The sequence below is a fragment of the Malaclemys terrapin genome, chromosome 8 (genome assembly GCF_027887155.1).
Source record: "Malaclemys terrapin pileata isolate rMalTer1 chromosome 8, rMalTer1.hap1, whole genome shotgun sequence".
Taxonomy (NCBI): Eukaryota; Metazoa; Chordata; order Testudines; family Emydidae; genus Malaclemys; species Malaclemys terrapin.
In genome coordinates this window covers 75,659,153-75,682,364 of record NC_071512.1, presented here as the reverse complement: position 1 = coordinate 75,682,364, position 23,212 = coordinate 75,659,153, and the positions used below count along the sequence as shown (strand labels likewise).

The following is a 23,212-nucleotide window of genomic DNA, read 5'->3' as shown; positions in this document are numbered from 1 at the left end:
ATTTATAGAAACCAGACTGGAAACTTACTCTGTATCACTTGTTTGTTTTTTGTCTGACTCCATTAAAAACTTTAGGTGAAAAAGTTATAAAATCAGAATTTATCCTAGCATGAGGTATGTTTTAATGCTATTAAATGATACTAATGATAATGATACTATTTCCTCTTTTCTTGCCATTGAGGTCTTAGAAACTAGTTTCTTCTTTGAGTGATTGCAGACCTGTATTTCCCTTGAGTGTGCATGTGCCGAGTACATAAAAGCCAGAGAACCTTACCTAGCAGTACCTATAGGGATGGCGCTGGTGCCTTCTGGCCATTAGCTCCTTCCCAAGCTGTTTAAGAGCACTCTGACCTTTCTCAGTTCCTTCACCAAACATGAAGAATTGAGACTCAGATGCAGAGGGGATGGAGGGTGGGTCATGGAATACACTTCTGCACCTACATCTTGAAGAACAACACTTATCTGTACTGTAACTAACAGTCTTTTCTTTGAGTGATTGTAGACGTGTGCTCCACTCAAGTGATTCACAAGCACTTTCAGAAGGAAGTGGGGCTCAGAGTCTTCTCAAGACTGCCTTCCCAAAATTTGCGTCTGATCAGCACTCAATTGTAATAACATAATGAGTGGTTAAAGTACTGTATGTATGGAAAACCAAGTAGAAGCCCTGCAAATGTCCAATGTCAAAATGCCACTGAGAAATGTGACCAATGCCACTGGGACCTAGTTATATAGCTCTTAACCTGTGTAGAGGCGAAGTCTGAGCTATCCCATAAGCTGTTGTAATACAGGATGTTATCCACCTGGAAATCATCTGCATGGAGACCAATAGACCCTTCATGCAATCTGCAAAGGAAACAAAAAGATGAAGTGATGAACGGAATGATTTAGTTCCCTTCAAGTAAAATGCCAAATGTGTCTCATCCAAGAAATGAAAACGCTTGTTCATCAACACGTGAATGAAGTTCGGGAAAACATACAGGTGAGTATTGTCTGAGTAAGATGAAATTGTGACCCGACCTTTAGACAAAAACGTAAGATGTGGCGCCAAAGCAACCTTGTCTTTTGAAAAATTGGTTATTCTAGGTATACGCCATAAGGGCCTGCAGGTCACTAACTCAACTCACAGAAGTTATGGCCACAAATAACTCGTTCTCTGTCTCTACTATACCAAAAGACAAAGTCTACAAGGGCTCAAATGGAGGACTCATAAGGGCATCCAACACAGTGCTAAGGTCCCATTGAGGAATCACTTCCTGCACTGGTGGAAAGAGACAAGTGATCCTTGACTACCATGGAGTTTGAGAAGACTTTGATTTGCCTTGGATGGAGGATGAAATGCCAGAGGACTGGAGGTGCAACAATTACTCCAGAATGTCCTGAATGCAGGATTGTATTGGTAGAATCCTGCAGCCTAGGGACCAAATTGAAAAACGTTTCCATTTAGCCAGATAGGTGGCCCTTAGTAAAACCTGTTGAACAGCTTCAGAACAGCGCTCCTGTTCCTTGTCTAGCCATGCAGCATTCATGCTGTGAGGTGCAGGCTGTTCAGTGCTGGGTGCGAAATCTGACTGATACTGAATCAGTAGATTGGGACCATAGGGATGAGCAGAGAGACTGAGGAGATAGCCCTTACGCTAGCACCGCCCCATCGGTGTACTGCTAGGCAAAGTTCTCCGGCTTTGGTGCGCTCAGCATGGACCCCTGAGTGGAATATACATGTGCACTCACACCTTGAAGAGCAATAGCTACAGTACAGGAAGGTAACCGTCTTACTCATGTAAACTGAAAATGTTTGATACGCTTATAAATATTAAAGTAATTAAGCTAGTTATTAATAGGTAACAGTAATTTTACATTTTCAGTATTAAAAAATCAGTTTGATAGCTTTGATTTCATGTTTCGTGAGTAAGTGGAAATTAACAAAAACTAGCTTCAGGATGAGAGAATAGGATGGATTTACCCTCTGGAGAGAATGGACTTCAGAAGGCAAGGATTATACCAGTACTGAATTTACGTTAAGAACCTGACTATTCTACATAATTACTAATTCTGGTCATTTTAGGCTCTGATTTTGGAACATTTCTGGTCAAAACAGAATCTCTTCAGTTTTAAAGCCTATTGGTCTCTGCTTTTGAGATCAGTGTTTACAAATAAAAAATCTGGACTGTAGAAAAACCTAAATTTTCCATGTAATTAGTTTGATTAAATAGATCATAAGTCATCTGAAGTTGACTCTTTCTATATATTTTTTTTTAATTTTCCAGCCTTCTCTTTAATAATGGTTTTAACCTTCAGATTCATCACCACACTTCTGGTCCATATTTTCATTACGCTAGTTGTGTTTGGATTATTATGTAAGTATATTTATTTATAATGATGTGTTTAAGTAACCCATTGTTTCACCAAATTGAAGGAAAAACATAAAGGAAAAAACAGCAAATTCTCCTCGGCTATCCTTCAGTAAGCTAAATTGGGTCCCAATCCTGCAATCAGATCCATGCTGGACCCTTTCTCTGTGTGGATGAAAAGGTCTGGCTATGCAGGTCTAGCTGTAGGATCAGGGTGTTGAGAGGTTTGTTTTGTTTTAATTATTTACAGATGTCTGCAGATTGAATTTCTTTTGACAAATGATTTGAGTATGAGCAGTGTTAACGTTTCCAACAAAGTTTAAATAGAGAATTGAACAATGCATCCTTTAAAAACAGAGAACTATTAAGAATGATCAAAGCCTGAAATGTGGGCTATCTTATAAGTTATGTTTATCTCTTGCAATGATGCTGTAACTTCAAAGCTGCAAGAAAACCAGACTTAATTTTGGCTTTGACCTCAAAATAGCAAACCAGCCACACAGTTTTATTCTGTGAGCACAGATATGTGCATTTACACCTAATGTTTGTCACTCTGTGCTACACTACTCTATTCTTCAGTTAATCTGTAATTCAAGAGGAGAAGGTAACAGAGCCATAACATGTACACATTAGCTTGCCAGTCACTTGTGAAGTACTGTCTGCACCTTCATGGATTTGTGTTTGTTCTAGTTGTCTCCGGTGTTCTGTGGTGGCTCTACTATGACTACACTAATGACCCAAGCATAGAACTGGAAACTGAAAAAGAAAATGTAAAATTTTTACTTGGATTTGCTATCATATCTACCATGATTACGGTGAGAAATTTTACAGAATGATCGTTAGGAAGCTTAATGTTAGAGATGGTAATCTGAAACCTTGAAATAAAACTATATTACAGCAATGTGAGTGCACATGCTCCCTCCTTTATTTACACTTGACATTGAAAAGGGGAAACTCCATTTTGGGGTTAATTGAGGCTGTGTGGTGATGTTTCAACCATGACATGGTCAGTTTATCTCTTTGTGGATTGCCCTCTAGTGCATTCTGCTTTCCATTTGCAGCCAAATAAGATCTGTTTATAATTATTTAATCCTTTTCTTACATTTTATGGTGACATTCACCTGTATTATGAAGAGTCTGTAAGAGGCTCTCCACAAACTTAAACCCTGTGCTAGGGCTATAGGACAATGCCAGCAGAGCAGCTTGTGTTGGAGGACTTTTGCCCTGGGCACACTGCTGCAGTGTGGGTCTATAGGCCATCCTCAGTTAAGCTAATGGGGTTGAGTGAGCAGAGAGACACTGGATCCATGGAAATGTGAATCCTGTGGACCCAACATACCTTGTACGTGGCACAAAGGGGCAACAGCCATTGCAGAGGGGGGAGGGATAGCTCAGTGGTTTGAGTATTGGCCTGCTAAACCCAGGGTTGTGAGTTCAGTCCTTGAGGGGGACACTTAGGGATCTGGGGCAAAATCAGTACTTGGTCCTGCTAGTGAAGGCAGGGGGCTGGACTCAATGACCTTTCAGGGTTCCTTCCAGTTCTATGAGATAGGTATATCTCCATAAAGGTCAGTGCTGCAGTTTAGTTTGCTGGCCACAAGCTGTAGTGCTGAATTTTTGCCTTCCTGTCATCCACCTCCTGTTCACCACACAACCTTATTACTATGGCTTTATGCTGTTGAAATGAATGTTTCACCTTATTTAGTATCGTACCCCAGTATGAATGTGTGAACAGTTAATGTATTGTTGGGAAGTGAGTCAGTTACATTAATATTTTTTAAAAAGAAAATGTGGTTGCACACAATGGACAGTCTGTATTGTGTTAAAGTGACTAATATAAGTGTGATACACACTAGAGATTGCTTGCATATTCTCTGTACATTATCAGACAGTGGGCTCTGCACCTCTTCTCTTCCTAAATAAAAGAATAAGAAAAGGTTTCTTTGGATGCAGATTTGTTCAAGTGCAATGCCTTTGCCATTTGTAGAATTCCAAATACATCATCTGCTTCCAGTGGCTTTTCTGAGAGCATCTGGCATAGTTCTAAAGCAGGCTAGAAAAGTGGTGAAGCAGCTTCTGTTGTGAATGTTTGTTGTTTTGTAGTTTCCAGTGTGCTATGTCTTTTAGGTGGTGTCTGCAGTTCAGTGTTAAAGATTTAGTGCATAATAGTTTTATGAAAAAACATGTTCTGCTGCGGTCCCTTTGTGAAATCGGTACCACGCTCCCCCTACAAAATTTGACAACTTCTGATAATTTAAGAAAGAAATTCCTAGTTTACTATTTTTCTGATTTGTTTTTAATCTCTTTTAATAGATGGTTCTACTTTCCCTCATATTTGTACTAAGGAAGAGGATTCAGCTGACTGTACAGCTCTTTTGGGTTGCTAATAAAATAATTAGCAGGGTCCCTTCCCTACTGTTCCAGCCACTATGGACCTTTGTGATTCTCGTTTTCTTCTGGGTGTTCTGGGTTGCTGTGCTACTTAGCTTAGGAACTGCAGGTAAGTAGTTGTATTTTATCATGGTCATGTAAAAACACTATCTTGTTTTAAACTTTGGTGTTTAAACTCAGAACGTGTTGGTGTTAGTGTACAAGGTGTAATATATGTTGTAATATATCTACGTTATGATCTTATTTTCTGTTTACTTCACCTTTGCATTTCTAGGAGTACTGCAAAAGTAGCTACTGTTTTGTGAGGCAAAGATAATACAGCATGTACATTTGTGCACTCTCACAGAGACTTTACTTTAGTTCTTTCTTCTTTAGTTCTCATAAAATGTCATTCCAGATCCAAACTATGTAGTTGCTTTTTGTAAACGGGGAGAGTTACAGAAAGGGGGAGTGCTTTGATTTAGTACAGCGGTTGTGAAATTAATATTATTCTACTATGGGAACAACAGGAAGGTGCCTTCGCTCCTGTGAGAGATGTAAAATTATTCTGAATAGCTCTTCCCAGCATTTGATGGAAGCTCTGCAGGTTTGTGAAGAGATTCTCTTTCTTTCTCCCTTTCTTCCTCTTCCATCCCCAACTGTTAAGGTATTTCAGAAGCATTTGTCTGGCGGGTGACTTGCTGCTTCTCCAAAGTTGTTAGGCACAGTGGCACCAAATTTTCAGCCTCTTCATGAATCTTTCCTGCCTAACTGAACATCAGTTCTTGTGGGACAGATTTACTTTGCTTTAGATGTCATGGATGCTTCTTCAGAACACTCTTCTTAGCCTGTAATTTTTGCCCCTTATTGGTGCTGGTCACATGTGGCCTGGGAATGCCAGATGCTGCACTATGTGGTTGTTACTGAAAGGGAAGCACACTTTTCAGAATCACAAACCGTCAGTGCAGGGTATAGCTTAGGAGGCCATTGGAGCTTTAGTTAGTGGATTGCTTTCATCTGGTTAAGGCCTTTTATTAATTTGGATAAAGGTTATGCCTTAAAGCTGTAAGGGTGTAACTGCTCATTTTTAGGTGATATAGGAGTGCTTTTCATGCAGTTTTTGAACAGCTCTATTTGGTCAGAGGTTAGATCTAAGTACAAGGTATTAGTCACATAAACTACAGTAACTCTAGTAAAGCTGGTAGCAGTTCGGTAGAATGAATCCGAATACACTAAATTGGAAATACTAATTGCCAGGAATGCTAGAGGAAACAACACAAACATTTGTCATTTAAGCAGAGCTGACTATGAGAGAATGCACAAAAACGCAAAGGAATCTTCACTGTAATTCTCCAATGCAACAAAACACTGTGTGTGAAGTTTGTCCTTGTTAAATCTAAATTCCGAAAATGCTAAGTGAGTCCAACGTGTTCAAAAAGGTTATTAGTCTCTTAGGGATACAAAAGAGAGTTAGAGGTTATAAATATTTTGGGTAGTGTAACAGAATCAATTTGATGAGAAGTGCAAGATGATATAGTTGGGTGTTTCCTGAGTATTGCTGTATACTTCATTAAGAGTTTTTCAATCCTGTGCCTGGGTTGTTTTTAGCAGATGTGTCAATAGTTGTAATTTTCAGCCATTTAGTCAGTTAAAGTATTAATATTTATAGTGAGAATGAGCATGTTACTTAAAACAAAACAAACTAAAGTGACAATATGAGTGTTAAAGGTGGTGTTAGAGTAGATACAGAAATATCAACCCATGTGTTCATTTGTTTTCCTAATTGCAAGTGAGCTTTTATTCTGCTTCTAATCAGGGTATGGCATTAGCGTACATCAAAGTTAAACAGTGGCTATTGTTAATAATTCAAGTGATACTTGTTTGTTATTACCAGTGGAGTAAAAGAAAACTGTAGTAACACCCATAATCCACTAGATGCCATTAATGTAGTTTGAAAAACTCTGTTGAGTAACTCATTTTCATTCTTCTTCAAGTGCTTGCTCATGTCGATTCTATTCTAGGTGTGTGCGTGCCCATGTGCGCGGTCTTCGGAGATTTTTACCTTAGCAGTATCTGTAGGGTTGGCAGTGGCGCCCCCTTGAATGCCATGCACATGCGCCGGTATATCAGGTACCGCCGACCCTACGCCCTCTCAGTTCCTTCTTACCGCCCATGGTGGTTAGTTGGAGCGCCTTTCCTTGCATTGCAAGGGCTAGCTGTTTTTTCGTCTACTGACTTCGAGCTTAGGGCCTTGTAAATAGTTTGTTTATAGTAGTTAGTGTTAAGTAGTTGTTAAGTGTAGTTAATAGTTAGCAGTTAGGGCCCCAGGCGGTGCGTGCCCCTGTCTCCCGGGTTTAAGCCCTGCGTGGACTGCAACAGGCCTATGCCCGTAAGGGACCCCCATAGCAGCTGCCTCAAGTGCTTAGGGGAGTCACACGTTAGAGACAAGTGCTGAATTTGTAAGAACTTCCGGCTCTGCACACAAAGGGAGCGAGATATTCAGCTACGGGCTCTCCTCATGGAGTCCACCCTGCATCCGGCCTCCATGCAGCCCTGCCAGGACTTGCCATGTACCTCGGCCTCGGTGTGCAGTGCGCCCCTGGCACCTATGCCCAAAAAGCATGACTCCACAGCACCTGGCAAAAAGGGCCCTGGTCATCAGGCAAGGGACCCACTCTGGAGCCGCGCAGTTGTACTTCCTTGGTCAAGGCCCTTAGCCCCATGAAAGGTCCACCACCGACTCCCGGAAGCAGCATGGAACCAAAAACCCTTGTGGCACCGACATCTTCATAGGTTCCCCTGGTGCCAAGAGAGCACAGGCCTCCGCCTGCACCCCCAATACTGCAGGTGCCTTAGGAACTGACAAAGGCTCCCCACGAAGGCAAGCCAGCTGCTAAGACCCCTAAGGGGGCAGTGGAGCGCCACTGATCCCCCAAGACAAAGCAGCCCAGACCCTCTGGGGCTCATCCTTGGTCACTGGCACCACGTTTGCGGTCACCGCCATCTTAACGCGGATCGCCTAGAGCAAGATGCCGGTCTCCGTACTAATGACGCTGCTCACCCTCTCGCTGATCATTCTCTCGGCACAGGTACCAGTCACCTGCCTCGTGGGAGCATTCCCCGTTGCGTCTCCAGTCCCCCCGGCACCGGTCCTCCTGATACCAGCGTGATCACCTCGCTCCGGGCACCAGTCTGCAACAGTGACAGTCAGCAAACAGACCCAAGCTTTGACGGCCCCACTTGCTGGAGAATTCTCTGCACCTTGAAGTCTTTAAACCATGATTTGAGGACTTCAGTAGCTCAGACATAGATTAGGGGTTTGATACAGGAGTGGGTGGGTGAGATTCTGTGGCCTGCGTTGGGCAGGAGGAGGTCATACTAGACTATCAGAATGGTCCCTTCTGACCTTAAAGTCTAGGATTCTGTGATTCTGTTTCCACATCTCCATATTCCAAGGTCACAGACATTTCCTCCATTTTATAGTGGGCGAACGCCATTTCCAATTTATAAAAAGCAACAGAGGGTCCTGTGGCACCTTTAAGACTAACAGAAGTATTGGGAGCATAAGCTTTCATGGGTAAGAACCTCACTTCTTCAGATGCAAGTAATGGAAATTTCCAGAGGCAGGTATAAATCAGTATGGAGATAACGAGGTTAGTTCAGTCAGGGAGGGTGAGGTGCTCTGCTAGCAGTTGAGGTGTGAACACCAAGGGAGGAGAAACTGCTTCTGTAGTTGGATAGCCACTCACAGTCTTTGTTTAATCCTGATCTGATGGTGTCAAATTTGCAAATGAACTGGAGCTCAGCAGTTTCTCTTTGGAGTCTGGTCCTGAAGTTTTTTTGCTGTAAGATGGCTACCTTTACATCTGCTATTGTGTGGCCAGGAGGTTGAAGTGTTCTCCTACAGGTTTTTGTATATTGCCATTCCTGATATCTGACTTGTGTCCATTTATCCTCTTGCGTAGTGACTGTCCAGTTTGGCCAATGTACATAGCAGAGGGGCATTGCTGGCATATGATGGCATATATAACATTGGTGGATGTGCAGGTGAATGAGCCGGTGATGTAGTAGCTGATCTGGTTAGGTCCTGTGATGGTGTTGCTGGTGTAGATATGTGGGCAGAGTTGGCATCAAGGTTTGTTGCATGCGTTGGTTCCTGAGTTAGAGTTGTTATGGTGCGGTGTGTGGTTGCTGGTGAGAATATGCTTAAGGTTGGCAGGTTGTCTGTGGGCGAGGACTGGCCTGCCTCCCAAGGTCTGTGAAAGTGAGGGATCATTGTCCAGGATGGGTTGTAGATCACTGATGATGCGTTGGAGAGGTTTAAGCTGAGGACTGTAGGTGATGGCCAGTGGAGTTCTGTTGGTTTCTTTTTTGGGCCTGTCTTGTAGCAGGAGGCTTCTGGGTACAAGTCTGGCTCTGTTGATTTGTTTCTTTATTTCCTTGTGTGGGTATCGTAGTTTTGAGAATGCTTGGTGAAGATCTTGTAGGTGTTGGTCTCTGTCTGAGGGGTTGGAGCAGATGCGATTGTACCTCAGTGCTTGGCTGTAGAGGATGGATCGTGTGGTGTGACCGGGTGGAAGCTGGAGGCATGAAGGTAGGCGTAGCGGTCGGTGGGTTTTCGGTATAGGGTGGTGGTAATGTGGCCATTGCTTATTTGTACGGTGGTGTCTAGGAAGTGGACCTCCCGTGTAGATTGGTCCAGGCTGAGGTTGATGGTGGGGTGGAAGCTGTTGAAATCATGGTGGAATTCTTCCAGGGTCTCCTTCCCATGGGTCCAGATGATAAGATGTCATCAATATAGCGTAGGTAGAGAAGGGGCATGAGTGGACGAGAGCTGAGGAAGCGTTGTTCCAGGTCAGCCATAAAAATGTTGGCATATTGTGGGGCCATGTGGGTGCCCATAGCGGTGCCACTGGTCTGGAGGTATGTATTGTCACCAAATTTGAAATAATTGTGCGTGAGGATAAAGTCACAGAGCTCAGCAATAAGTTGTGCTGGTCATCATCAGGGATACTGTTCCTGACAGCTTGTATTCCATCTGTGTGTGGGATGTTTGTGTAGAGAACTTTCCAATTTATGGCGCTCCCCTTTGGCCTCTCATCTGCTTCAGGGATCTTTACAAAATGTGTGGCGCCAGTGGCTGCTTACCTCCGATGTCGAGGGGTCCAGGTTTTCCCGTATCTCGACACCTGGCTCATCAAGGACAGATCTCGGGATCAACTACAGAGAAGCCTCGATCTGGTGCGTTCCACCTGCCACGACGTGGGCCTGTTGATAAACGAGAAAAAAATCCACCTTAAGGCCACTTCAACTCATAGAATTCCTAGGGGTGGTTCTCGACCACACGCGAGCCAGAACATTCTTCCCGGTGGCATGTTTTCAGGCCATGTCAGACCTAATGTCACATTTCAAGAACCACCTGCTCACCACGGCTCACACCTGCCTGCGGTTGCTGGGCCACATGGCCACCTGTACATACGTGGTCAGTCATGCCAGGCTTCACCTCTGGCCTCTGCAAGCATGGTTGGTGTTGGTTTACACCCCCAACAGACACAATCTAGACTGGGTGGTCCGGGTGATGGATAACATCCTGTCGTCCCTGGATGGTTGTTGGACACCGGGTCAGTGTTGGAAGGAGTCCCCTTCATGACCCTGTCCCAGTTGCTGACCCTGGTCTCCGATGTTTCGGACCTGGGCTGGGGAGCCCACCTGGGTGAGCTGAGCACGCAGGGCCGATGGTTGCCCTCCACATGAACGTCAGGGAGCTCAGATCGGTTCGCCTGGCCTGCCAGGCTCTCTTGTCCCACCTGAGGGGCAAGGTGGTGCAGGTCCTCATGGACATTACTGCCGCAATGTATTACATCAACAGACAGGGCGTAGCCAGGTTATCAGCCCTTTGCCAAGAAGCTTTCAGCCTTTGGCACTTCTGTATGTGGCATGCCATTCATCTGGTAGCCACACACCTGCCCAGCACTAAGAATGTGCTAGCAGATTGCCTCAACAGGACCTTCATCATCCGGAGGTGGCCAGTATGATCTTCCGAAAGTGGGGAAACTCCCCAGGTGGACTTGCTTGTGTCCCGTCAGAACAGGAAATGCCAGGTGTTCTCTTCACTCCAGGGAATGGACAGGTGTCCTGTCAGATGCTTTCCTGTTTCTGTGGTTGGGAGCCCTGATGTACTCCTTTCTGCTAATGCCATTGATCCACAGAGTCCTCATGAAGATCAAACAGGACAGGGCGAGAGTTATCCTGTTAGCCCTCGAGTGGCCTCGCCAGCACTGGTTTGGCATGCTGCTGGAACTTTCGGTAGCCGAGCTGCTGTGCCTCCCTCTCTGGCTGGACCTCCTGTCCCAGAACCACGGCATTCTCCTGCACCCAAACCTGGAGGTGTTGCACTTGACAGCCTGGCTGCTGCATGGCTGAATGCGGACGAGCGGAAATGCTCGACCCAGGTTCAACAAGTAGCAGAAAAAAGTCCAGAGTGACCTATCAGGCAAAGTGGAAAAGATTAATGTGCTGCACCTCAGATTGGCACGTCCGGGCCAAGCAGACCTTGTTGCAGGTGATCCTGGACTATCTTCTGCGCTTCACACTTCAGGGCTTGTCCCTGTCGTCAATCGGGGTCCACCTGGCCAGGGCTTTGGAGCTGTGCTCTGGCTCTGCTCCAGCTCCAGGCAAAAACCTGCAGCTCCACTGCTCTGGAGCTGCTCCGCGCTCCAGCTCCAGGCTCCACTCCAAAGCCCTGCACCTGGCTGCTATTTTGGCTCTGTTCCAAGTGCGGTCGGTCTTCACTCACAACATGACAGCCCGGTTTCTGAAAGGTCTGGAGTGTCTCTTTACACTCATGTCCCTGGGGCCTCCCTTTGAACCTCTGGCTTCCTGCTCTCTTCTCCTTCTCTCCTGGAAGGGTGCATTCCTGGTGGCAGATATGTCTGCCCGCAGAGTGTCTGAGATCAGAGCGCTGATGTCAGAACCATTCTATATGGTCTTCTACAAAAAGTCCAGCTGCGGCCGCACCCAGCATTCCTGCCCAAGGTAGCTTCTCAGTTTCATACCGGTCAGGATGTTTTCTTCCCTGTCTTCTTTCCGAAGCCCCATAAATCCGAAGAGGAGCACAGGTTACACGCCCTGGACGTACGGAGGGCGCTGGCCTTCTATATCAATAGGGCACAGCCATTCCGTAAGCCAACGCAGCTGTTCGTGGCGGTGGCAGACAGGATGTCTGTGCCTGTGTCTGCCCAAAGGATTTCATCCTGGATCACAGCCTGCATCCCTGATACTGCTACGAGCTGGTGAGTGTGCCTCCACCGGCAATAGTGAAAGCACACTCGACTAGAGTGCAAGCATCATCTGCTGCTGCCTTAGCCCAGGTGCCAATCCAGGAGATCTGTAGAGTTGCTACCTGGTCATCTGTCCACACATTTACGTCTTATTATGCGCTGACCTATAGGCCTGGGACGATGCTGGCTTCGGCAAGGCAGTGCTGCAAGGTGCAAGACCGTGAACTCCGAGCCCATCTCTATTGGCACCACTTGTGAGTCACCTAGAGTGGAATTTATATGAGCAAGCTCTAGAAGAAGAAAAAACGGGTTACCTACCTTTTGTAACTGCTGTTCTTCGACATGTGATGCTTGTGTCCATTCCATTACCCGCCCTCCTGCCCCTCTGTTGGAGTTGTCAGCAAGAAGGAACTCAGAGGGCGTAGTGATGGCAGTGGCTGATGTTCTGACGCATGTGCGTAGCACTCAAGGGGGTGTCACTGCTGACCCTACCGATACAGTGAAGGCAAAAATCTCCGACGACTGTGCACATGGGCGTGCATACACCTAGAATGGAATTGACATGAACAACACATCTTGAAGGACAACAGTTACGAAAGGTAGGTAACTGTTTTTTCATCATTCATCATTGCTTGAACTGTCACAACTGTTATACTTTATTAAGATTAACATAAGTGCAAAATTAATATACTGTCATCAGAGGAGTTCAAAGTGCTTTACAGAGAACAACTAAGCCTCTCAAAATCCTTTTTACACAGGAGGGTAGTCAGAATAAGGAATATAATAGTCATTCTGGCTCTCAGTCCCATGCTCTAACCATTAGGTAACAGTTCAGGTGTTTATATTTCAAAATCATTAAGTCCTAAATGTCTAAATCCATATGATGTTCTGTAAGAACCAGTTTCTGACACTCTTACTCATACTGGCCCTAGTCCAGAAGTGCACTTAGACATGTGCTTAAGTCATTTGCTGGGTCAGGCCATGTAATAGTTCTTCACAGGGTGTATTGCAATTTAAATCATGATTTAAATCACAAAGAGGAAAGCCCTGACTTAAATAATTGATTTTAATCAACTTTTCCATTTGTATTGTAGCTATTTTCTAAGATGCATTCTCATTGGTTGATGTTACCATTACAATGTTGATTTACAACTAACTGGAGCCTTTACACTAGATTTGGTAAATTTTTTGCTATCCAGGAGGGTACACTATAATTGTATACATTTCTGTAAGCAATTATATAGGTTAATATTTTCTGATTCTTATTAATTGTACATTTTTAGTATGTTAGAAAATGATGAATAATATATTGTTTATTTACTAAATAATTAAATTTTTCGTCATAGTTTGCATCAGGCTGCGTTAGGATGATAACTGGAATTTAATTAAACACACAAAATAGGATTTAAAATTTTATTTTTATTAGCTAATATTGCACCCAGTAGCATAGCCTGTGGGTCCCCCAAAGGCTCAAGCCATTAGTACGGTATACAACCTGTTGTCAAGCTTTGTAAAAATAGCACCTCAATAATTAGATGTTTTTCCCTGCATTCTTTCTCTGTATAGAAAAGTAACCTTTAACTCAAAGTTTTTGATAGATGCTCATGGATTCAGCATATTTGTTTTTATTTAAATATATTAAGAGATTATAGTAAGTTTAGGTCTTAACATGTTTTGTATTAAATTCAGATTTCATTTTAAACAGTTTTATTTTTAAAAATAAAGCTAATTTAAATAAGCAAATCAAAATTTGATTTGATTTTTTTCCTTAAATGGAATTAGGGGTTGGCAGAAGTATATCATCATGCTGTCCTCTATTTACCACCCTCTGTAGTTCATAAGTTTTAAAGCTTATATCATATTTGATAAATATCTGCATAGTCCATTGAGAACACTGCTGCGGGGATTGACTTGCTCGATTAATGTTCTCATAATAGGCTAAATGGACAATGTTAATTTAAAAATTACTTTTGTCTGAATACTTTCTTTACCTTTTACTCTTCTTCAAATAACACCTAAGAAATTATTATAACTGAAAAAGATTAGAGTAAAATGGTTTACTTTGTGCAATTGACAGCAAATTTTGTATAAGCTAGTTTCACAATTTTCCCTGTTAATTCTGTATTATTCTTGCATGTGGGGGGGGGAGAGAAACACTTAAAAAAAAAAAGAAAATTTTACTGTAAAAATGGCAAAAAGTTAGCAGAGGCTTCTGGGCGAGGTATAGAACCTGAAACTACTCCATACAGTAGGGGGAAATCTTCCTACTCTAAATAGTATTTTATTTGACAGTCTGCAAAAAAAAAATAATTTTTTTTTTAGTTTTAAATACACTCTTTAACATAAAATCTCATCTAGGTTTTACAAGGTTCATATTCCATAGTATATTATCAGAACAGCTTTTGTATTTTCCACTCTCTCTGGAATCAACTGATTGTGGAAATGGAAGAAAACTTTTTCCTGCCCTCTGATTTTTCTGGGCTTTTTGAGGGAGATCAGAATACTGCTCTGAACCTCCATGTGCTGGTTATTTGAGAACTCCAGCCTTCTCAGAAGGGGCTCAGTTTGTAAAATCTTTACCTTTCCGTTATAGCAGTTTCTAATTTTTGGCTAAACACCTACTTAATTTTAGTTTGGGCTTATCAGAAAATATTTTGAGAATGATGTTATACATATTTACATTTTTTCAGCAAATAGCTGTTTTTAGTTATGTGCAGCTTGAGGAGATGGGCTAGTGAAATTGAATTGTTACTGTGCTGCACCTGTTCTTAATGTTTCCCTTATGCTTCTTGTAGTTCCGTAATATTTACAGCCTGTGTGCATCTTGTAACTGAGGCACCTGATCCATGTTTCATCTGTGATGCATCTGATCTTTATGCATCCATGCAGATCACCTTGTTTATGTCATTTTTAATATCTATTTTACATTGAGAAGAAGCTAACTCCTTGGGAGGATCAGATAACTATAGCCCCGGTTGAGCAAGGTACAAGTAGTCTCACTGAAGTGAGGCTGCTCATGTATTCAAAGTTATGCACCTGCTTAACTACCTTGCTAAATCAGGGGCTGTAAGAGCAGCAGAAGCCAATTGTATTGGAAATCTATAGGTCTGGGACAAATGCCAGACATTGGCCAGGAGAGATGCCAAATTGCAAGAGACTGGAGTTGGCACAAAAATCAAGTGGCATGGGTTGTAACTATGTATTCTAATGGGAATGGAGCTCAGTGAGGATTTGGAAAAGCCGATAGGGTTGTTTTATTGTAGAACTAGACATGGCCTTGTGGTATTCCAGTAGTGGTACTGTAATGTGTGTCCTCTCATGTATGAATCTGGCAGAAACAGTGAAATCCACATCAGGAATAGGATACTGAGTGTAAGATGGAAGTGCTAGGCGAGATTTTCACATAATGAAAATATATCTGAGTATAGTGAGGAGTAAAACTATTACAGTAAAGATGTGCTGCAGATAAACCAGTGGTAAAAGCAAATTTCTTGAAGAGTCCAAGATATTCCAACTAAATCTAGCTAACTTAATTGTAAATTCTCATATGTGAAAAAGGAGCAGCTACAAAGTAAATTCAGTTGGGAGGAAACACAAATTTTATAGAACAATGGTTTATAGAACCCTTTCTGACTCTGCAGCAGAAAGCATTAAAAGTGGCAAATATTTTCATAGTAGCAAGAACTCGGAAATCGGTTCTGAGTTAGTACTTTCTGGCCAATTGTTCTTTGTTGCCCACAGTGGAATTGATAAATTGAGGAAAATATGATTTCCAGTTCCTAGGAGTTCCAACCGCTTAAAACTTCTGAAAGAACAGGAGTACTTGTGGCACCTTAGAGACTAACAAATTTATTAGAGCATAAGCTTTCGTTTCACTCTATATGCATCCGAAGAAGTGGGTTTTAGCCCACGAAAGCTTATGCTCTAATAAATTTGTTAGTCTCTAAGGTGCCACAAGTACTCCTGTTCTTTTTGAGGATACAGACTAACACGGCTGCTACCCTGAAACCTGTTAAAACTTCTGGGTGCTCCAGATATGAGTAGAAAAACTCCAATAGCCACTCCCGTAGAATGTATGGCACAAGTCTGCAAGTCACAAAATATACTGTATGATATTGATATTGTGCATCTCTTTGGCTGTGACTGATAAGGCTGTAGTATTGGGCTAGTGAATCTGATGGAGAAACTTTTCAAAGTCTTACTAAAAATGCTATGGCAGGATCTTGGTATCTGACCAACTTTTTTTGAAGTATTTGCATCACAGTAACAAATCTAAGAAAAGTATATATACAGTGGGCAGCTTTCTGCAATGTCATGGCTCAACAATGGGGATTTTAGTCACTTATTAACAACTTGGAATTGGCAAATGGCTGCACTGGCAGGATTGATTTTCGGTGAATGACTTATCTGCTGTGATTATACTGCTGGAAGAAAAATGTGCTGCAGACAAAGTAGAACCATATTCTGAAGTTTTGTTCTTTTTTTTGTGCCTCCGTGACCAGATCACACTGGAATGACAAGGAAAGGAAATGCATTTTTTAATAGGATGTCAGAGAGATCCTTGCTGTTTGATCCATGCTACCAATATACTCTCATCTTTAAATGTGAAACATAATATAATGCATTATTCTGTCATCAGATTTGTATGTGCCTGGTAACCATAGACACAAAGAATATCAGACAGGCACAGACATACACCATGAGGGAATACAGCACATGATCTTTGGCTCCTCTTACTCAGAAAATAAGGTGATCACTGCCACATGATGACATCCAGCAGAGGGCAGTGATACACATGCACACAATACCAGCCCATGACAATTTCTGTTTAGCCAAGGCTGTTACTGTTAATCATTATTTTAAATGACAGTGGCTTGTTAAGAGCAATGGAATTAGAGTTTGTGCTGCAGACATTCATTAATCATTTTAACCAGTCTGTCGGTGCAGAAGTAAAATATCTTAACAATTTGTGTAATAGGAATGTTCATAAGTAAAGGTTGCACACCAGGAAAAAGTCCTCAGTTCTGCTACTGAAGGAAATGACTTATTTTCAAATGAAATGGAAGCCTGAAGAGACCTCCATTTATCTTATCCGTTGTATTGTTTGCACAGTTGCCACTGGTAATGATTACAATTGATGTATGAGCATGTTTGGCTAGTTGTACATGCTGTAAGAACATAGGAGCCTAAAACTGCTGGAAGAGTTAAAGGAGTTGAGAAATGCTCAGAATACAAAATGAGACACAAATGTACAGTGCAGTGGATGAAATTTACTTTGATGGTATGTGGAAATGTGCTCCACTTCAGAATTCTCTGAGAAAGAAAAATAACTCTTGGGTCTGCGTTTAAAAAAAAAAGGGTGGGGTGGGGGAAAGAGAGAGATGGTACCAAAGGTTTTTCCACTTGTAAAGTAACTTGAATTTTCACAGGTCTAAAAAGCATTAGAACCAAATTTCAGTAGCAGTGCACTTACAGCAGTACACAGTCCTAACCTCTCTAAAATGCCTGCAGCTCATGACAGTGCTTTCCTGTTCAGACATCTTTCTGAATATGAAGTAACCAGTGCATGCATCAATGTCTTCACTTCACTACAAAGAGGATTGCCTCACGGTAACAATAAACTAATCTGTGTTACAACCTATGAACTTTTTTTAGTAGTCTAGTCCAGCTGCATTATGTTGCAGGGTATGACTCTTGATCCAGGGAACAATGAGAACAAGGTTTACCTGAATTTGGAAGAACCCATTTGTTTTGACTTGCAGTTCTCAGCTCTACCCACTAGAGCAGTGGTGGGCAACCTGTGGCCTGTCAGGGTAATCCGCTGGTGGGCCATGAGTCTATTTACATTTGCACGGCCACCCACAGCTCCCAGTGGCTGTGGTTCACCGTTCCCGGCCAATGGGAGCTGCGGGAAGCAGCGTGGGCCGCAGGGACATCAGTGGACCATTCCTTATCCTGCCCCTACTCACATAGTTGACATTGACAGCACCAATGCTGTACTGGAAGTTAGTACCAAGGAATATCCACAGCTCGCCCTTAGAGAATTCCTCTTTTGGGTGAACAGATGCATCATTAAGGTCAGCAAATTTGAGCCCTGGCAAATTGACAAAGAGAGTAAGTTCCAGATCCAATGACCTGCCACAAAAAGTAACCTGTCTCTGTCCGCCCACCTCCAAACAAAAGTTCATATTCAGGAATTATAAATAGGAGTGTCTAACTTGAACTCAGCAATTGGGACTGTGCATCACTAATTTTGTGTAGCTAGTGTGACAAAGTTCCTCCTCTATCTTGGTGGGTCCTGCGCTTATTGGCAGATTTTCTTGCCTCAGAGATTCACCAGGTGGGTTGGGGAACAGCCCAGAGACCTTCCCCTCTGGAAGAACCCACAGTCCAGGTCAATTGGGAGGTTTGGGGCCCGCCATCTACTCCAGGTTCCAGCCCAGGGCCCTGTGGACTGCAGCTGTCTATAGTGCCTCCTGTAACAGCTGCATGATAGCTACAACTCCCTGGGCTATTTCCCCATGGCCTCCTCCAAACACCTTCCTTATTCTCACCACAGGACCTTCCTCCGGGTGTCTGATAACGCTTGTGCTCCTCAGTCCTCCAGCAGCAAACCCTCTCACTCTCAGCTTCTTGCACCTCTTGCTCCCAGCTCCTCACACTCGCCCCACAAACTGAAGTGAGCTCCTTTTTAAAACCCAGGTGCCCTGATTAGCCTGCCTTAATTGATTCTAGAAGCTTCTTCTTAATTGGCTCCAAGTGTCCTAATTAGCCTGCCTGCCTTAACTGGTTCTAGCAGGTTCCTGATTACTCTAGTGCAGCCCCTGCTCTGGTCATTCAGGGAACAGAAAACTATTCATCCAGTGACCAGTATATTTGCCCTCTACCAGACTCCTGTACCCCACTGGTCTGGGTCTGTCACATTACTTTTAGGATTAATAGGGAAATACGTTCATGTCTTGTCAACAGAAGTGGAAATACAATTTGCTAGCATAATTAGATGTAAATGTGTGTTTATGTTCAAGAATACACATCTGATGCAAACAGCCTTAGAGTTCTTGTTACCTTAAAGATGTCTACATTCTGTTTAAAAAACAACAACATTGAATTTGGATTGAATTTGGTTAATTTTGTCTGTTTAATGTTCTAAAACCTAGTTTTGTTACAGCTATAACATATACTTTATTCTGTTTTGTTTCAGTGGTACATATCTATCCTTAATCTTTTCCAGCAATCTTTCTCTCTCTGCTCTTTTAGTAGAATCATAGAAGATTAGGGTTGGAAGAGACCTCAGGAGGGCATCTAGTCCAACCCCCTGCTCAAAGCAGGACCAACCCCAACTAAATCATCCCAGCCAGGGCTTTGTCAAGCCAGGCCTTAAAAACCTCTAAGGATGGAGATTCCATCACTTCCCTAGGTAACTCATTCCAGTGCTTCACCACCCTCCTCGTGGAATAGTTTTTCCTAATATCCAACTTACACCTCCCCCACTGCAACTTGAGACCATTGCTTCTTGTTCTGTCATCTGCCACCACTGAGAACAGCCTAGCTCCATCCTCTTTGCAATCCCCTTCAGGTAGTTGAAGGCTGCTATCAAATCCCCCCCACACACACACACTCTTCTCTTCTGCAGACTAAATAAGGCAAGTTCCCTCAGCCTCTCCTCATAAGTCATGTGCCCCAGCCCACTAATCATTTTCTTTGCCCTCCGCTGGACTCTCTCCAATTTATCCACATCCTTTCTGTGGTGGGGGGCCCAAAACTGGATGCAATACTCCAGATATGGCCTCACCAGTGCCAAATAGAGGGGAATAATCACTTCCCTCAATCTGCTGGCAATGCTCCTACTAGGGCACACTGTTGACTCATATCCAGCATCTTGTCGACTGTAATCCCCAGGTCCTTTTCTGCAGAACTGCCGGTGGGGCCAGTCAGTCCCCAGCTGTAGCAGTGCATGGGATTCTTTCGTCCTAAGTTCAGGACTCTGCACTTGTCCTTGTTGAACCTCATCAGATTTCTTTTAGTCCAATCCTCCAATTTGTCTAGGTCACTCTGAACCCTATCCTTACCCTCAAGCATATCTACCTCTCCCCCCAGCTTAGTGTGATCCACAAACTTGCTGAGGGTGCAATCCATCCCATCATCCAGATAATTAATGAAGATGTTGAACAAAACCGACCTCAGGACAGACACCTGGGACACTCCATTTGATACTGGCTACCAACTAGACATTGAGCCTTTGATCACTACCCGTTGAGCCTGACGATCTAGCCAGCTTTCTATCCACCTTATAGTCCATTCATCCAATCCATACTTTCTTTAACTTGCTGGCAAGAATACTGTGGGAGACCATATCAAAAGGTTTGCTAAAGTCAAGATATATCACGTCCACTGCTTTCCCCATATCCACAGGGCCAGTTAGCTCATCATAGAAGGCAATTAGGTTGGTCAGGCATGACTTGTCCTTGGTGAATCCATGTTGACTTTTCCTGATCACCTTTCTCTTTTCCAAGTGCTTCAAAATGGATTCCTTGAGGACCTGCTCCATGATTTTTCCAGGGATGGAGGTGAGGCTGTAGTTCCCCAGATTCTCCTCCTTCCCTTTTTTAAAGATGGGCACTATATTTGCATTTTTCCAATCATCCGGGACCTCCCCCAATCGCCACGAGTTTTCAAAGATAATAGCCAATGGCTTTGCAATCACATCAGCCAACTCCCTCAGTCCCCTCGGATACATTAGATCTGGCCCCATGAACTTGCGCATGTCCAGCTTTTCTAAATAGTCCTTAACCTGTTCTTTCACAACTGAGGGCTGCTCACCTCCTTCCCATACTGTGCTGCCCAGTGCAGCAGTCTGGGAGGTCACCTTGTCTGTGAAGACCGAGGCAAAAAAAGCATTGAGTACTTCAGCTTTTTCCACATCATCTGTCACTAGGTTGCCTCCCCCATTCAGTAAGGGTCCCACACTTTCCCTGTCCACCTTCTTGTTCCTAACGTACCTGTAGAAACCCTTCTTGTTATCCTTCACATCCCTTGCTAGCTGCAACTCCAATTGTGCTTTGTCTGCATAATAATGCTGTTGTCCTCATAAGTGAAAACTTAATTTTTAGACATTTCTGTAATTGACTTTAATCTTATTTCAGATTTTGATAATGAAGATTTTTCATTTATTTCTCAAACATTCATTTTAGAGCAAATCCTGAAGTTTTAACCCAGTTTCTCTTAAATCTTGCTCAAACACAGCTGCTATTGACTTTACTGGCAGCTGTAAAAATGACCTGACTTAAAACTGAGGCATTAGGCCCTATAAGAACATTTTTCTCAAAATTAGTTGTGTGCTTTAGTAAATATTGCTAGAATTAAACAACAGCTGGATTCTATTTTATAACTTTACTGGAAAAAAGTGAATACATGGGCTATATGAGACATGTTTAAGTTCTGTTTTGTTTGCTGAGTTGTTATTAATATTCTGATATCTTTGACTTCTCAGGTAGTGCACAAGTCATTTCAGGAGGACAAGTAGAATATAAAATTCTGTCTGGCATTCGCTACATGTGGTGGTACCATTTAGTTGGCCTTATCTGGACTAGTGAATTCATCCTGGCTTGTCAGCAAATGACTATCGCTGGAGCAGTGGTGACTAGCTATTTCAACCGGTATGTGTAAAATTTACCTCCTTGTATGGTTGGTGTTTTCTTAGCATTCACTTTGAGTATTTTTAGGAAAACCACTATAAAATGCCTTGGATTTATATTTAGAGTAGTATCTTGGGAGCTAAATTATTCCAAGAATGTGAGACTAGAAAGTCAAGCAGCTCATTGCAAGGCTTCGAACACGATCTCATGTGACATTAATATGTAGCACCTCTCTTTAAATCCTAGAAAATTTTGAGCCAAATTAAGCCCTGGTGCAAGCAAAACTCAGAATAAATTTTAACCTTTTCTCAGTAAATGTCGGTAGTTCTAAGTAAAGGTGTAACACATAGCCCCAGAGTAATTCTAAAGTAGTGTGACTTGATCTCCTTTCCGTCCCTCCCACCAGGCTTTAATCTGGTATGGCTGAATAAGCCTCTAAAGTTTACTGTAGAAAACAATTGAAAATCATGTCATGCTGTGCAAATATTTTTACTTGAAGTATTTTACTTTGTGTTACCAAGACACCACCTTAGCTAGATGTGTAGGAATTGTAAAAATCTCATTTACTACTTACTATTTATCCTGTTTTACGTTTTGCACTTCCTTCGTATTGGATAGTGAAACAAGATGGGTTTCATGCAGTAAATCAGTGCTGTTTTTGTTTCAATTTCCAACACTGCAGGGGAATGTTTTGATCTTCTAGCCACATTGCAGTGTTTCCTGTGCTCCATTCCATGCAAATGTGGTAACAAATTTTCTGTTCTGTGAAAGTCTGAGACTTTGAAAAAATTCTTGTTCCACAGTGGAACAAACAAAACAAAAAAATGGATTTTTTTTTTTGCAGAAAAGCTGTATGGCCAGTGGGGGGCGGGTATCCATGTGAGCTACAGGTTTGTAGGAGTTTGCCATGTGAAGAGCCTGGGAGCACAACAGCCCACCTGGCAGGCTGCCCCAGAGCTGGGAACCTGGGATGTGTGGGAGCTGGGGCTCCCAGGTCATCCAGGCTCTTAGGCTGACAGGGAGCTACCAGGCAAGCTGTCAGGAAACCAGCCTGGTTCCTGTTGGAATTCCATCCAAATCAAAACAATCCCACAGAACATTTTGATTTTGACAAGTCAGCACTTTTGGATAGAAAGTGTTCTGTTGGAAAACTCCCGATGAACTCTACTCTCCTCTCTTCCTGCAGGAAAACCAGCTTAGACCTTGTCGATAATTGGGATTTTTTTTTTCCAAAAATTTTCCGCTGTTGGAACACTGGTTCCACTCCATTGATGTTAGCAATGCTGGGAGCCCTAGAGTAGACAGATTGCCGGCTGCCACCACCATTTTAAATACTGTGTTTTCTGTCCCTGCTCAGAGTAAGTCTAATCAACACAGCATTTAAAACACTGTCAGAAGCGCATCTACTCTCGGGCTCTCAATAGAGCTCAGGCCGAACTGGTGTTAGCCAGTGGACTTTTTTTTTTTTTTTTTTTTTTAAATATTCCTAGTGTAGACAGAATGTAAAATGCCCATTTTAAAGGGTTTGGGGAAAGGATCAGTATACTGACATAATCTTTTACCATTTCACCCACTATGT

At 42.9% G+C, this 23,212-nt stretch overlaps 1 protein-coding gene across 4 annotated transcripts in view; it reads left to right on the top strand.

Moving 5' to 3' along the window:
- Positions 1-23,212, top strand: part of SLC44A3 (solute carrier family 44 member 3) — a 90,836-nt gene that overhangs the window by 20,388 nt on the left and 47,236 nt on the right. For 3 of the 4 annotated variants that reach the window (XM_054037902.1, XM_054037901.1, XM_054037903.1), the window contains exons 7-10: positions 2,265-2,354; positions 3,039-3,163; positions 4,662-4,848; positions 21,489-21,654. In XM_054037902.1, coding sequence (XP_053893877.1) covers positions 2,265-2,354; positions 3,039-3,163; positions 4,662-4,848; positions 21,489-21,654 — 568 coding nt within the window. The remainder of the gene's footprint in view (positions 1-2,264; positions 2,355-3,038; positions 3,164-4,661; positions 4,849-21,488; positions 21,655-23,212) is intronic. The other variant, XM_054037904.1, reaches the window with a different exon arrangement.